General features: G+C 44.7%; 1 protein-coding gene across 4 annotated transcripts in view; it reads right to left on the reverse strand.

The window, feature by feature from the left end:
- ST3GAL3 (ST3 beta-galactoside alpha-2,3-sialyltransferase 3) overlaps positions 1-14670 on the reverse strand; it is a 382096-nt gene that overhangs the window by 60730 nt on the left and 306696 nt on the right. For all 4 annotated transcript variants that reach the window (XM_038414046.2, XM_043490453.1, XM_043490454.1 and 1 more), the window contains 2 exons: positions 13298-13361; positions 1691-1786 (listed from right to left, as the gene is read on the reverse strand). In XM_038414046.2, coding sequence (XP_038269974.1) covers positions 1691-1786; positions 13298-13361 — 160 coding nt within the window. The remainder of the gene's footprint in view (positions 1-1690; positions 1787-13297; positions 13362-14670) is intronic.

Genomic DNA, 14670 nt, shown 5'->3' on the forward strand with positions numbered 1-14670 from the left:
ACAGGGAGCTTCCTCCTCCCCTGATCCTCGCTCTTTAAATTGTAAGTCTTATTTCCAGTCTGAATTTGTCTAACTTCAAATTCCAGTCAGCTCACACAGGGACTGTCTTTATTTCATGGATATGCACCCCCTAGATGACGGGGCTCCAATCCCTGACTGAAGCCTCCAAATGCTATCATAAACCAAACTGTCAATATTATCCCATGGAGGAGCCCCTGGAGGTGCCCAGGCTTTAAAAGAGGCACTTCTGCGCTGAACAGAGTGGAGATTGCTCCCGTCAGCTGAGTGTCATAGTTCAGACCAGCTCATACTCTTCTTTTCATGGAGCACCAAGTGGCACTAGCCTGGGATTGCCAGGGCAAGTCTGCCTTTGTTTTTACCTCAGGAAAACTGGTCCAAGCCCTGTGAGGGGTCAGTCAGAACCCCACTATGTGACTGAGCCCCTGCATTGTCTGCTAGCTGCACTAATGGATTCTCTATATTTCTCTGCTGCAGAGATCCACCTCCTAGCTCCCAGGTCTAGGCCCTGCAAAGCCAGCTAATGTAGCCAAGCAGCCCAGAACGAAAGGAGCTCAATGCACCTCTCCTTCCCCGGACTTCCATGGGACTCAAGCAAGCAGGTGGAGACATTTAAGAAGATGTCTGCTCTCACCCGCTCACTCACACAGCTGAGCACCTGGCTTCACTTAACCTTTAAGGTTGCCTTTTCACTTCCTCTCCCAGCTCCCTGCCAGCACAGATGCTCAGATTCCACCCTCATCATCCCAGGCCACAGACTAGCTTCAGATCTACTGATGTGAGGAGAAGGGTCACTTTGGGTGTGGAAACGACACACTACAGGCAACCCATCCAGTTATTAGCTATAGGAATGGGTTTATTTTTGCCAGACCACTGAGCTCCTCACTGAGTTTCTCATTTTGAAATTAAATTGGAGGTAGTTTGGATTTAAATCTATGTGGGTGGCTTAGTGCAAAGAATTGAAGCCTTTCCTTCTCCTGCTCTCTCATCAGAGGTGCAGTTCCGGGAGGGGCCCTACAAGAACAGAGTTTGTTGCAGCCCAAAGGAACAGTAATTACAAGACCATCGCAAAGAATTAAGCACATTCTGCCAGGGGGTGCGAGGTGGAAAAGATTTATCCCACTCGGAGCACTTTTCCCAGTGTCCAGGGCAAAGGAGGGGAGAAGTGAGCAGCTTCTGCTGCAGACTCTCTTATCTTGGGCAGGACACAACTCTGTTCCTGCCTAGCTCTGAAGCAGTAGGTCCTGGACAACGCCGCGCATGTGTGTATGACAGTACCTGGCCTATGGAATCTACCTAGGAGCAGCTCTTTAATAGCAGCTAATTCAATAGTATTGATGCACACACACTGCGGGCATCATGGAAGAAGAGACTCTTCAGGAAGAACTGCAGTAAGGAGAGGGTCACAGCTTGAATGGTGGAAAAGAAAGCATGGAGGCACTTGTGGGATAAATGAGACAAACTACCTTCCCCGTCAGGACAACCACGTACATTTAGAATTTGGACAATCTGTACATTCTTGGTTTATTTTACACTTCACTGTAAGTGTCCCTACCAATGGCGATTGTTCCTGGTGAATGTGTGAACAATGGAGGTTGAACCACTCTACAGTCTATTCGTGCTATACTGAAAATGAATAAAAAATATCCAAAATACGATACCGAGGACTCACCTGACGACAACATCATAGTCATCGATTTTCAACCCCAACGACTTATTTGCAAGAACTCCTCCATTTCCCACAATGATACATCGCCGGCAGCTGAGACTGAGGAGAAAACGCAGGGAAAGGTTGCTTGTAACAACATGTTAAAATTCACTATCACACAGCTGCTTAGAGTCAAGTTCCGTGCAGCCTGCATCTCTCCAGACATTACAGGAAATCTCTGGCAACGTTCAGAACGAAGGGAAGGGCGGAGCTGCCCATGGTGCCCCGCACAAATGGCCTGGTATTTCACACCACGGGCAGCATGGGGAGATGGACTACCAGGACTGGCAATCTCCTCTCATCCTTTCCTCACTCTGCTTGGGGCAAGCGAAACCCATTCGTTATTTAAACAATTACCCAACCCCCATTTCATAATGAAATAAATGCATAAATAATAAAACGTCCCTTCTCTCCATTATATAGACTACACTAGATGTAAATAGTTCGGTCTGTATTCTAGAAATGAATAGCTGTTTGACAGACAGTATCTGATAATGCACAGGATGGGGACATTAAATGGCAGCCTCTCTTCTCACACAATCATGATGCAGCACTTGATTCAGATTCAGAAGACCTAAATTCAATTCCTGAGTCTGACACTGGTTTGCTGGCTGACCCTGGAAAAGTCACTTGCCTCCCTGTGCCTCAGTTTGCTAATCTGTAAAATGAGGACAATGATACTGACCACTCCTTTACACTTTAAGATATACAAATGAAATGAGCTATGTAAGAGCTGGGTGTTGTTCTATTATCCTGCAGGAATTCAAGCCATTAAAATGCTCATACAAAAATCACCCATCATGCATATGGAAGAAATGACAGTACTGCATGAAAAATAACCACTTATCAAAGACTAATAAGAACCAAACACATATTTAAGAGACCTGCACACTCTTTCATAACCTGTGTAATGTACTTCAGAAAAAATTAAGGGCCAGACAGTGGTTGGACCTTTCCCTTTGGGTTCCCACAGAAGGGGCCATGCACACTCACAGCAGGGAACACTGGGCCTTTCAGCCTAGTGCTGGTCTCCCTAGAAAGGGTTGGGCCCAGTGCAGCTGTCAATGAGGGGATTGTACACCGGACCTTCCAAAGTGGGAGGGCAGCGGCTCAAGTGTGCTCTCTCCAGAGCCTCCAGAGGAATTCTGGGAGAGCCAGCCAAAATGCTTCCATGGGCTCTGTCTCCTGGGTGTCCTCACCACACCCTCTCCCCAACACAAGATGTGCCTTAAAAGCTATAGCTCATGGCTGAGATTTAAAAAACATACATCAGTCCAAAGAGAAGACCCAGCACCACAGCTATAACAGGGGAAGGGGGATTAGGTTAGCCAACTTTTGAAACGACTCCTTTGATATCACCAAGAGTTCGCTTCGCTGTAACCACTTCTAACGCAACTGTGCAGAAAACCCATCCCCTGCCAAGCTTAGCTGTTGTTCATGAAGACTGGGCCTGAAGCGAACATAGAATCATAGAATCATAGAATATCAGGGTTGGAAGGGACCCCAGAAGGTCATCTAGTCCAACCCCCTGCTCAAAGCAGGACCAAGTCCCAGTTAAATCATCCTAGCCAGGGCTTTGTCAAGCCTGACCTTAAAAACCTCTAAGGAAGGAGATTCTACCACCTCCCTAGGTAACGCATTCCAGTGTTTCACCACCCTCTTAGTGAAAAAGTTTTTCCTAATATCCAATCTAAACCTCCCCCATTGCAACTTGAGACCATTACTCCTCGTTCTGTCATCTGCTACCATTGAGAACAGTCTAGAGCCATCCTCTTTGAAACCCCCTTTCAGGTAGTTGAAAGCAGCTATCAAATCCCCCCTCATTCTTCTCTTCTGCAGACTAAACAATCCCAGCTCCCTCAGCCTCTCCTCGTAAGTCATGTGCTCTAGACCCCTAATCATTTTTGTTGCCCTTCGCTGTACTCTTTCCAATTTATCCACATCCTTCTTGTAGTGTGGGGCCCAAAACTGGACACAGTACTCCAGATGAGGCCTCACCAGTGTCGAATAGAGGGGAACGATCACGTCCCTCGATCTGCTCGCTATGCCCCTACTTATACATCCCAAAATGCCATTGGCCTTCTTGGCAACAAGGGCACACTGCTGACTCATATCCAGCTTCTCGTCCACTGTCACCCCTAGGTCCTTTTCCGCAGAACTGCTGCCGAGCCATTCGGTCCCTAGTCTGTAGCGGTGCATTGGATTCTTCCATCCTAAGTGCAGGACCCTGCACTTATCCTTATTGAACCTCATTAGATTTCTTTTGGCCCAATCTGCCAATTTGTCTAGGTCCTTCTGTATCCTATCCCTCCCCTCCAGCGTATCTACCACTCCTCCCAGTTTAGTATCATCCGCAAATTTGCTGAGAGTGCAATCCACACCATCCTCCAGATCATTTATGAAGATATTGAACAAAACGGGCCCCAGGACCGACCCCTGGGGCACTCCACTTGACACCGGCTGCCAACTAGACATGGAGCCATTGATCACTACCCGTTGAGCCCGACAATCTAGCCAGCTTTCTACCCACCTTATAGTGCATTCATCCAGCCCATACTTCCTTAACTTGCTGACAAGAATGCTGTGGGAGACCGTGTCAAAAGCTTTGCTAAAGTCAAGGAACAATACATCCACTGCTTTCCCTTCATCCACAGAACCTGTAATCTCATCATAAAAGGCGATTAGATTAGTCAGGCATGACCTTCCCTTGGTGAATCCATGCTGACTGTTCCTGATCACTTTCCTCTCCTCTAAGTGCTTCAGGATTGATTCTTTGAGGACCTGCTCCATGATTTTTCCAGGGACTGAGGTGAGGCTGACCGGCCTGTAGTTCCCAGGATCCTCCTTCTTCCCTTTTTTAAAGATGGGCACTACATTAGCCTTTTTCCAGTCATCCGGGACTTCCCCCGTTCGCCACGAGTTTTCAAAGATAATGGCCAAGGGCTCTGCAATCACAGCCGCCAATTCCCTCAGCACTCTCGGATGCAATTCGCCCGGCCCCATGGACTTGTGCACGTCCAGCTTTTCTAAATAGTCCCTAACCACCTCTATCTCTACAGAGGGCTGGCCATCTCTTCCCCATTTTGTGATGCCCAGCACAGCAGTCTGGGAGCTGACCTTGTTAGTGAAAACAGAGGCAAAAAAAGCATTGAGTACATTAGCTTTTTCCACATCCTCTGTCACTAGCTTGCCTCCCTCATTCAGTAAGGGGCCCACACTTTCCTTGGCTTTCTTCTTGTTGCCAACATACCTGAAGAAACCCTTCTTGTTACTCTTGACATTTCTTGCTAGCTGCAGCTCCAGGTGCGATTTGGCCCTCCTGATATCTTTCCTACATGCCCGAGCAATATTTTTATACTCTTCCCTGGTCATATGTCCAACCTTCCACTTCTTGTAAGCTTCTTTTTTATGTTTAAGATCCGCTAAGATTTCACCGTTAAGCCAAGCTGGTCGCCTGCCATATTTACTATTCTTTCGACTCATCGGGATGGTTTGTCCCTGTAACCTCAACAGGGATTCCTTGAAATACAGCCAGCTCTCCTGGACTCCCTTCCCTTTCATGTTAGTCCCCCAGGGGATCCTGGCCATCTGTTCCCTGAGGGAGTCAAAGTCTGCTTTCCTGAAGTCCAGGGTCCGTATCCTGCTGCTTACCTTTCTTCCCTGCGTCAGGATCCTGAACTCAACCAACATCCTGGCCTGGGTTAAAGAACTGAGGATTGACCTGCTGACAGGCCTGTTGGGGGAGACTCGCACAGAGTTAACAAATACAGTGCCCTAGGAATACTCAGGAACCACTTCCAAGCACAGTTAAAAAGATATTAGAGAACTACAGGAACTGAGCCTTTCAGCACAACCAAACCGCATATTAATTAAAGCCAGAAATCCTGCTTTTCCAACTATGAAAGCTTCTGGCAGGGTCAGTCTCTTTGAACATCTCTAAGCAGCTAATATGGGGCTGGAACATGGACAGGAAGCCCAATTTAGGGCCACCTTCTCCTTTGAAATAGCCCTAAAAGGAATCAGCCCACTAGCAAGAGCTAAGTCATGGACTAGTGGGGGAGGACAGATTTTAAGGTAATTAGGCTTTTTTAAAATTGAAACCACCCTTTTGGGGTTTGTTTGGTTTGGAGCCATCAGGAATCATCAAGATGTACGACACTCAGCACGTGAGGTATAAGCTATCTTCATTACCCACTGCTGCCTTTCCCACTTCCCTCATGCTGTTTGCATCTAGTCTTAGAATAGGGACATAGGACTGGAGGGGATCTCCTGGGTCATCGAGTCCAGTCCCCTGCTAGATCAGGCAATCCTGTCATATCATCCCTTCCCATTCATAAACTTATCTAAATCCATCTTAAAACTGGTTAGGTTGTTTGCCCGCCTGCACTACTCCGACTGGGAGACTGCTTTAGATAACCGCTGCCCCAATAGCATGCTATGTCTTTGATACAGCACCAAACGTAATGGGTCCTGGCGGGTACTGAGGTGGCTCCCAGAGGCCCCAATAACAGTGTGAGTATGGGGATCTGGCATACCACGAATGGGAAGAAGTGGGATCAAGGCACTGAAACTGGAGTGGGAGAAGATCCTAAAAGGGATTTAAAGACTGGCATTGCTGGGAAAGTAAAAGGTGTGATGGGTGGTGATACATCACAAGATAAAAGCTGTAGGCCAGGGTAGAACTGTGCAGAGCATTGATGGGAGGACCAGAATCTTAAACTGGACATGCTATGCAAGAGATAGCAAGATGGAGATGTGACAAGGGAAATGATATGGTTGGATTAATTGGCAATTAAGATAATTTTGGCCACTGTATTTTGGAGTGACTGGAGAATGCAATATAGATGTCATAGAGGACAGAGAGGATGTGATAGTTACACCAGTCAAGGCAGAAGATTACCCAGGGTATGAACAAGAGCCTTAGACAATGGGAGAGAAAGGAAAGGATATATTTTCTAAATGACGTGGAGAAAGCAGTGGCAGGATTTGTGGTATAGCCAGCACATGAGGCAAGAAGGAGAGGAAGTAGTCAGTGTTGATCCCTGTAGTAAGAAGAGAGCTGGAAACATAAGCCCTTGCATTAGAGGCTTGGTATGAGGCAGGACCTGCTTAAAGAATTTGGCAAGAAAAAGGCTGATATTGCAGAAATACACACTCCTAAGGAGTGGAAGTTACAGAGTACTTACACAAACACACCCCGATATTAAGTGGTACCAGAACATTCCGATATCAAGGATGGTACAAAAACATTCCCCAAGGATAACAGGAACACACTAACCCCTCCTAAAAAAATAAGGTCAGAGGACAGTACGGAGAGAGATGTTTTAATCAAACCAACACGTACAAGGTAATGGGTGATAACTAGCCAAGTAAGGGGGCAGTAACTAACTATGTCAGAGGGGTAGTACTAACTTGTTTGTATCGGGGTATAAAAATGTATCTCAAAGGAAGTATCTTTGTCTGGCCTAGGGAGAAATGGAAAGTCTCGCTGTTCACTAAGCTGGTCCATTGTTACAGGCATACATGTATTAGTGGTCTGGTAAAGTCTGCGGAATAGTAGTACAGTGCTTCATTGACAATAAACCTAGCTGGGTGTCTTCATCCCTTAACAAATCTTGTGGTCATTGGGCAGTACACCTGAGGTCTGCCGTGCCAGCTGTCTGCACAGGGCTGGAACGGTACACAAAAGAAACACACACATGCAGCCAAACATCTATCAACATCTAACCACACTGATGACCCCAACCATATTGAACAGATGTTTTCAGAGAACTATCCACAATGATTCCAAGATCTTTTTTTTGAGTGGTAACAGCTAATTTAGACCCCGTCATTTTGTATGTATAGTTGGGATTATGTTTTTCAATGTGCATTACTTTGCATTTATCAACTTTGAATTTCATCAGCCATTTTGATGCTTAGCCACCCAGTTGTGTGAGATCCCTTTGTAACTCTTCACCATCTGCTTTGGACTTAAATATCATGAGTAATTTAGTATCTGCAAACTTTGCCACCTCCCTGTTTACCCCTTTTTCCAGATCATTTATGAATATGTTGAACAGCACTGGCCCCAGAACAGACCCCTGGGGGACACCACTATTTACTTCTTTTTACTGTGAAAACTGATATCTTATTCCTAACATTTGTTTCTTATCTTTTAACCAATTACTGATCCAGGAGAGGACCTTCTCTTTTATCCCATGATGGCTTACTTTGCTTAACAGCCTTAGCTGAGGGACCTTGTCAAAGGCTTTCTGAAAGTCTAAGTACACTATATCCAGTGGTTCCAGAGTAGCAGCTGTGTTAGTCTGTATTCGCAAAAAAAAAAAGGAGTACTTGTGGCACCTTAGAGACTAACAAATTTATTAATAAATTTGTTAGTCTCTAAGGTGCCACAAGTACTCCTTTTCTATATCCAGTGGATCACTCTTGCCCACGTTTGATGATCCCCTCAAAGAATTCTGAGGCATGATTTCCCCTTACAAAGCCATGTTGGCTCTTCCCCTACATATTGTGTTCATCCATGTGTCTTACAATTTTGTTCTTTGCTACAGTTTCAACCAATGGGCCTGGTACTGAAGTCAGGCTTACTGGCCTGTCATTGCCAGGGTCACCTCTGGAGCCTTTTTTTTTTTATTTTTGGCATCACATTAGCTATCTGCCAGTCATCTGATATAGGAGCTGATTTAAGCAATAGGTTACATATCAGTTGGTTCTGTAAGTTCATATTTGGGTTCCTTCAGAAGTCTTGGGTGATATCATCTGGTCGGGGTGACGTCTGACTTTTTAACTTATTAATTAGTTTCAAAACCACCTCCACTGACACCTCAATCTGGGGCAGATTTGTGACCTAAGAACAGCGGTTCTCAAACTGTGGGTCGGGACCCCAAAGTGGGCTGTGATCCAATTTTAATGGGGTTGCCAGGGCCAGCATTAGACTTGCTGGGACCTGGGGCAGAAGCTGAAGCCCAAGCTCCACCCCCAACCAGGGCAGCGGGGCTCGGGCTGCAGCCCCCTCTCCCCCCAACCAGGGCAGCAGGGCTTGGGCTCTGCCCTTGGCACCCCTCCTCCCGGGGTCATGTGCTAACTTTGCTGTCAGTAGGGAGTCACGGTGCAATGAAGTTTGAGAAACACTGCCTAAGAAGAATGGCTCAGGTTTTGGAATCTCACTCACATCCTCTACAATGAAGACTGATGCAAAGAATTCATTTAGCTTTTCGCAATGGCTTTGTCTTCCTTGAGCACCTAGATTGTCCAGTGGCCCCACTGGTTATTTGGTAGGCTTCCTGCATGCAATATATTTTTTTTTTAAAAACTGCTGTTAGTTTTTGTGTCTTTTGCTAGTTGCTCTTCAAATTCTTTTTGGGCCTGCCTAATTATACTTTTGCATTTGACTTGCCAGGATTTATGATCCTTTCTGTTTGCCTCAGTAGGATCTGGCTGCCAATTTTTAAAAGATGTCTTTTTGATCAAGATCAATTCACCTCTTAACCTTCTCTTGGATAAACTAAGTACATTAAGCTCCTCAAGTGTCTCATTCTCAGGCAGATTTTCCATACCTTGAATCATTCGTATAGCTCTTTTCTGAACTCATTCCATTTTTCAACATCTTTTTTGAAGTGCTGAAACCAGTAACAGTCTCACTGGTGCCATGTGAGGGGTAATGCCACCTGCCTACTACTCAATATCCTCCTGCTTAGGCATCCCAGAAGCACATTTGTTCTTTTAGCTACACCATCACACTGGGAGCTCATGTTCAACTGGTTATCTACCATCAGTCCTTTTCAGTGTCCTTTTCAGTGTCACTGACTTTCAGGAGATCATCTCTCATCTTATCAGTGTGACCCATGTTCTTTGCTCCTAGATATCTCATCTTCCATTTGGTTCTGTTAAAATGCATGTTGCTCAAATGAGTCCCATTTACAAGCAATCTGGAGCAGTCTTTAGAATATAATATAAAATAATTTATAATATAATAATGATGTGACCTGTCCACATCATTATTTACCAGTCCACCAATTTTTGTGTTATCTGCAAGTTTTACCAGCATTGATTTTCTATTTTCTTCCATATCACTGATGAAAATGTTGAATAACATTGGGCCGAGAACAGATCCCTGCAGGAACACACTATAAACACACCCACTAGATAATGATTTCCCATTTATAATTAATTTTTGAAATCTCTCATTTAATTAGCTTTTAATCCATATAATATGGGCTACACTGATCTTGTATAGTGATACTTTTTTTAGAGCAGGATGTCATTCGGACTAAGTCAAATGCTTTACAGAAGTCTAACTACACAACAGATTTACCTTTATCAATCAATCAAACTTGTAATCTCATAAAAAATACCAAATTTACTTGACAAGATTCATTTTCCATAAAACCCATGTTCATTTGCACTAGTTAAGATACCATCTTTTTACAGATTCTATTCCATATTAACCTTTCCATGATTTTGCCCAGGACTGATGTCAAGCTCATCAGTCTATAATAATTCATGTCATCTCATTTTCCCTTTTAAAATAATGGTGCAACAGTAGCTTCTCCAGCTCTCTAGAACTTCCCTTGATGACTTGCTTTCCTTTGATCCCATTCAGTCACATTGTTCAAGAAACAGGTGAGGAACATGAGTTGAGATTATATTACCCTAACTGCTTACTAGAGTCTTTTCTCTTCTCTGTTAAATTAAGGCTAATTTCCTTGACAATACATCTAAAGTAGAATCAGAGTCTGCATGTGGATTTTAGAGAACTCTGAAATATTGGCTCTTAAACCAGAAATTTTGGTCTTAGGGAAAAACTTCCGAAAGAAGTTTCTAATGAACGCAGGCAGAGACATAACAACATGCACAACATTCTCAACAAGCTGCCATGGTTAGGACTCAAAATCAAAGGCCATAGATGCTGCTCAGGTTAAAGGGCCACAGCATGTCACCTCGAGACACCCAATTACTGTGACATAAGTCTGCCTGCAAAGCCTCTGATCAGTCTTGTGGCATATGTGCACTTCACCATCTTTAATTCAGTTAGTTCAGTTCAGCTCAAACTGAGCTGGAAACACAAACTTAACCCTCAACACCTTTGGAAATATCACTTCCCCAAAGGAGCAGTGCAAGCCGTGCACTACCTGAGAGAATTTCCGAGTGGGTGAGATCAGTTTGGGGAGGATCAGAGCAACTGTATGAGCCCCAGGGTGAGCCAAAACCGCCCTCTTAAGAGCCAGGTAGTTTTCTAAACACATGACTTTTTTAAAAGGTGGCTGTATCTCAAGAGCCCCTTTCTCAAATAACCCCAAATTTGGACCACTAAGCCTGCCCACCCCACACTCCCATGAGGCACCGGAAATTTCAGAATAATCTGAGTCAGCAGATTTTAGATCCAGATGTGCATTTTAGAGCACCTAGAATAGTCATATTTTAAACAGTAAGCAATTCTCCACCTTAACCACAGCAGAGCTACTGCTCTGGAAGCAAGGGAGCAGAGGAGAATGGGGAGGCAGCTGACAGCTGCAGAGATATCAGGAATGCTGATGAGTTTGGTGGTCATGGAAAGTCTGATTGGAAGCTCAGAAGGGGTCAGGAGGCAAAAAATGAATTGGTCAGAAAGCAAGAGCTTTGTTAGTGTGAGATCAAAGCAGGAGAATGTTCAGTAAAGAACAGGGCTAACATTTTTCAAAAGCTCCTAAGTCACCTTAGAGCTTCTGAAAAAATTTACCCCAAGTCCAGAAATTGACACTTAATGAGGGAGTTAATTGAAGGGCAAGTCACACCTGACCAACATGATTGCCTTCTATGATGAGATAACTGGCTCTGTGTATACGGGGAAAGCGGTGGACGTGATATATCTTGACTTTAGCAAAGCTTTTGATATGGTCTCCCACCGTATTCTTGCCAGAAAGTTAAAAAAGTATGGATTGGATGAATGGACTGTAAGGTAGATAGAAAGTGGGCTAGATTGTTGGGCTCAACAGCTCGATGTCTAGTTGGCAGCTGGTATCAAGTAGAGTGTCCCAGGGGTCTGTCCTGGGCCTGGTTTTGTTCATCATCTGCATTAATGATCTGGATGATGGGATGGATTGCACCCTCAGCAAGTTTGCAGATGACACTGAGATATGGGGGAGACGTAGATACACTGAAGGGTAGGGATTGGGTCCGGGGTGACTAGACAAATTGGAAGATTGGGCCAAAAGAAATCTGATGAGGTTCAACAAGGACAAGTGCAGAGTCCTGCACTTAGGGCGGAAGAATTCCATGCACTGCTACAGGCTGGGGACCAACTGGCTAAGTGGCAGTTCTGCAGAAAAGGACCTGGAGATTACAGTGGACGAGAAGATGGATATGAGTGTGCCCTTGTTGCCAAGAAGGCTAACGGCATATTGGGCTGTATTAGTAGGAGCACTGCCAGCAGATCGAGGGAAGTGATTATTCCCCTCTATTCGGCACGGGTGAGACCACATCTGGAGTATTGCATCCAGTTTTGGGCCTTCCACTACAGAAAGGATGTGGACAAATTGGAGAGAGTCCAGCAGATGGCAACAAAAATTATTAGGGGGCTGGGGCACATGACTTATGAGGAGAGGCTGAGGGAACTGGGCTTATTTAGTCTGCAGAAGAGTGAAGGGGATTTGATAGCAGCCTTCAACTACCTGAAGGGGGGTTCCAAAGAGGATGGAACTCAGCTGTTCTCAGTGGTGGCAGATGACAGAACAAGGAGCAATGGTCTCAAGTTGCAGTGGAGGAGGTCTAGGTTGAATATTAGGAAAAACTATTTCAGTAGGAGGGTAGTGAAGCACTGGATGGGGTTACCTCGGGAGATGGTGGAATCTCCATCCTAAGAGGTTTTTGAGGCTCAGCTTGATAAAGCCTTGCCTGGGATGATTTAGTTGGGGTTGGTCCTGCTTTGAGCAGGGGGTTGGACTAGATGACCTCCTGAGGTCTCTGCCAACCCTAATCTTCTATGATTCAAGACTGAAGGTCAAACAAGGAGGGAAGGGTCAGAATGCAAGAGGGTAAAGGATCAGACAGCTGATCATAAACATGCCAAGGATTTTCCAGAACAAGCTCTGTGATAGGACCAGAAAGTCTGAAGGAGCTTGTTCTGAATACACAAATATGCATCATACCAGCTCAAACCTCCAAGTCCCCAGGCAAGTTCCTACATCCATCTTATCACCATCTCAACCACTGCAGTCACACCACCAGCTTTCAGAGTGAGATATTAGTGAACTGTTCTTGTCAGAACAAGCAGTACACCTTCTCTTTTGTTTAAATACGTTTGCGTGATTTGGTTGTGTTGCCAGTCCATTTCTAGGGGAGGGGGTAGCTATGCAATGGTGCACGCTACTTTTGTGCTTTTAGAAGCAAACAATTAGGAAGCAGTCAAAATGTAAATGTACTTTTTGTATGTTTGAGCTAACAAAGCTTCCAGAATTCACTGGAACGAGAACTCTATTCGCAGCTCCTGACCTATGTCCAAAGCACAGACACTTCCTGGGAGACTGTGTGTAGGAAATGTGATGAAGTGTCACTATTTGCTCCTTCTGCTTCAGAAGGGTCTTGCCTTACCTGTCAAGGGCTGGAGTGAGGCGATACTCTTTGGTTGCTGACAAGATGGCTTTGATAAGATTATCTGGGGAGAAAGGAAAGAAGGGATTAGAAAGGTCAGACCATTCCAAACAAGTTTTCACCTTTAATGAAGTTTATGTGCAAGGTGGAGTAAGTCAGGGAGTCTACGAGTGCAATTTACATTCTGAGGAGCTGACGGTAAGTGTCGGTTAGGAGTAGCGGTAACCCACTGAAATTTACATGTTCTTATATTGTCCTAGTAGATGCTCTAAGTCTAGATCCTCAGGGTGTGAGATACTTGAACTCAAGGGGATCTCATGTGCCACATTCAGAGGTTAGGTGTAAGTTACATGTCGTTGATAAGGGGATACGAGTGTGAATAAGCAAGTCTAACACAGTCTAAATTGGTGTCTCATCCATGTTGAAGGAGCCAGAAGAAAGTGCAAGTTACACCAACTTAGAATTCACACCACAAACTGTAGAAGCAGAGTTATTCTCCTCCCCCCACAAAGGCATTATAATGTTAAAAAAGATTCACTGAAGTGAAATCTGTTTAACGACCACTCACACACTAACATAAATGGGTGCCGAATAGAGATTGTCTACTACAGGGGGATCAGAATTTGCACATTTAGGGGAGAATTAAAATGAGAATTTGCCTAGTAAAGGTTTCAGAGTAGCAGCCGTGTTAGTCTGTATTCGCAAAAAGAAAAGGAGTACTTGTGGCACCTTAGAGACTAACAAATTTATTAGAGCATAAGCTTTCGTGAGCTACAGCTCACTTCATCGGATGCATTTGGTGGAAAAAACAGAGGAGAGATTTATATACACACACACAGAGAACATGAAACAATGGGTTTATCATACACACTGTAAGGAGAGTGATCACTTAAGATAAGCCATCACCAGCAGCAGGGGGGGGGAAAGGAGGAAAACCTTTCATGGTGACAAGCAAGGTAGGCTAATTCCAGCAGTTAACAAGAATATCAGAGGAACAGTGGGGGGTGGGGTGGGGTGGGGGGGGAGAAATACCATGGGGAAATAGTTTTACTTTGTGTAATGACTCATCCATTCCCAGTCTCTATTCAAGCCTAAGTTAATTGTATCCAGTTTGCAAATTAATTCCAATTCAGCAGTCTCTTGTTGGAGTCTGTTTTTGAAGCTTTTTTGTTGAAGGATAGCCACTCTTAAGTCTGTGATCGAGTGACCAGAGAGATTGAAGTGTTCTCCAACTGGTTTTTGAATGTTATAATTCTTGACGTCTGATTTGTGTCCATTCATTCTTTTACGTAGAGACTGTCCAGTTTGGCCAATGTACATGGCAGAGGGGCATTGCTGGCACATGATGGCATAGATCACATTGGTAGATGCGC

Source organism: Dermochelys coriacea, chromosome 8, assembly GCF_009764565.3.
Source record: "Dermochelys coriacea isolate rDerCor1 chromosome 8, rDerCor1.pri.v4, whole genome shotgun sequence".
In the NCBI taxonomy this organism is placed as follows: Eukaryota; Metazoa; Chordata; order Testudines; family Dermochelyidae; genus Dermochelys; species Dermochelys coriacea.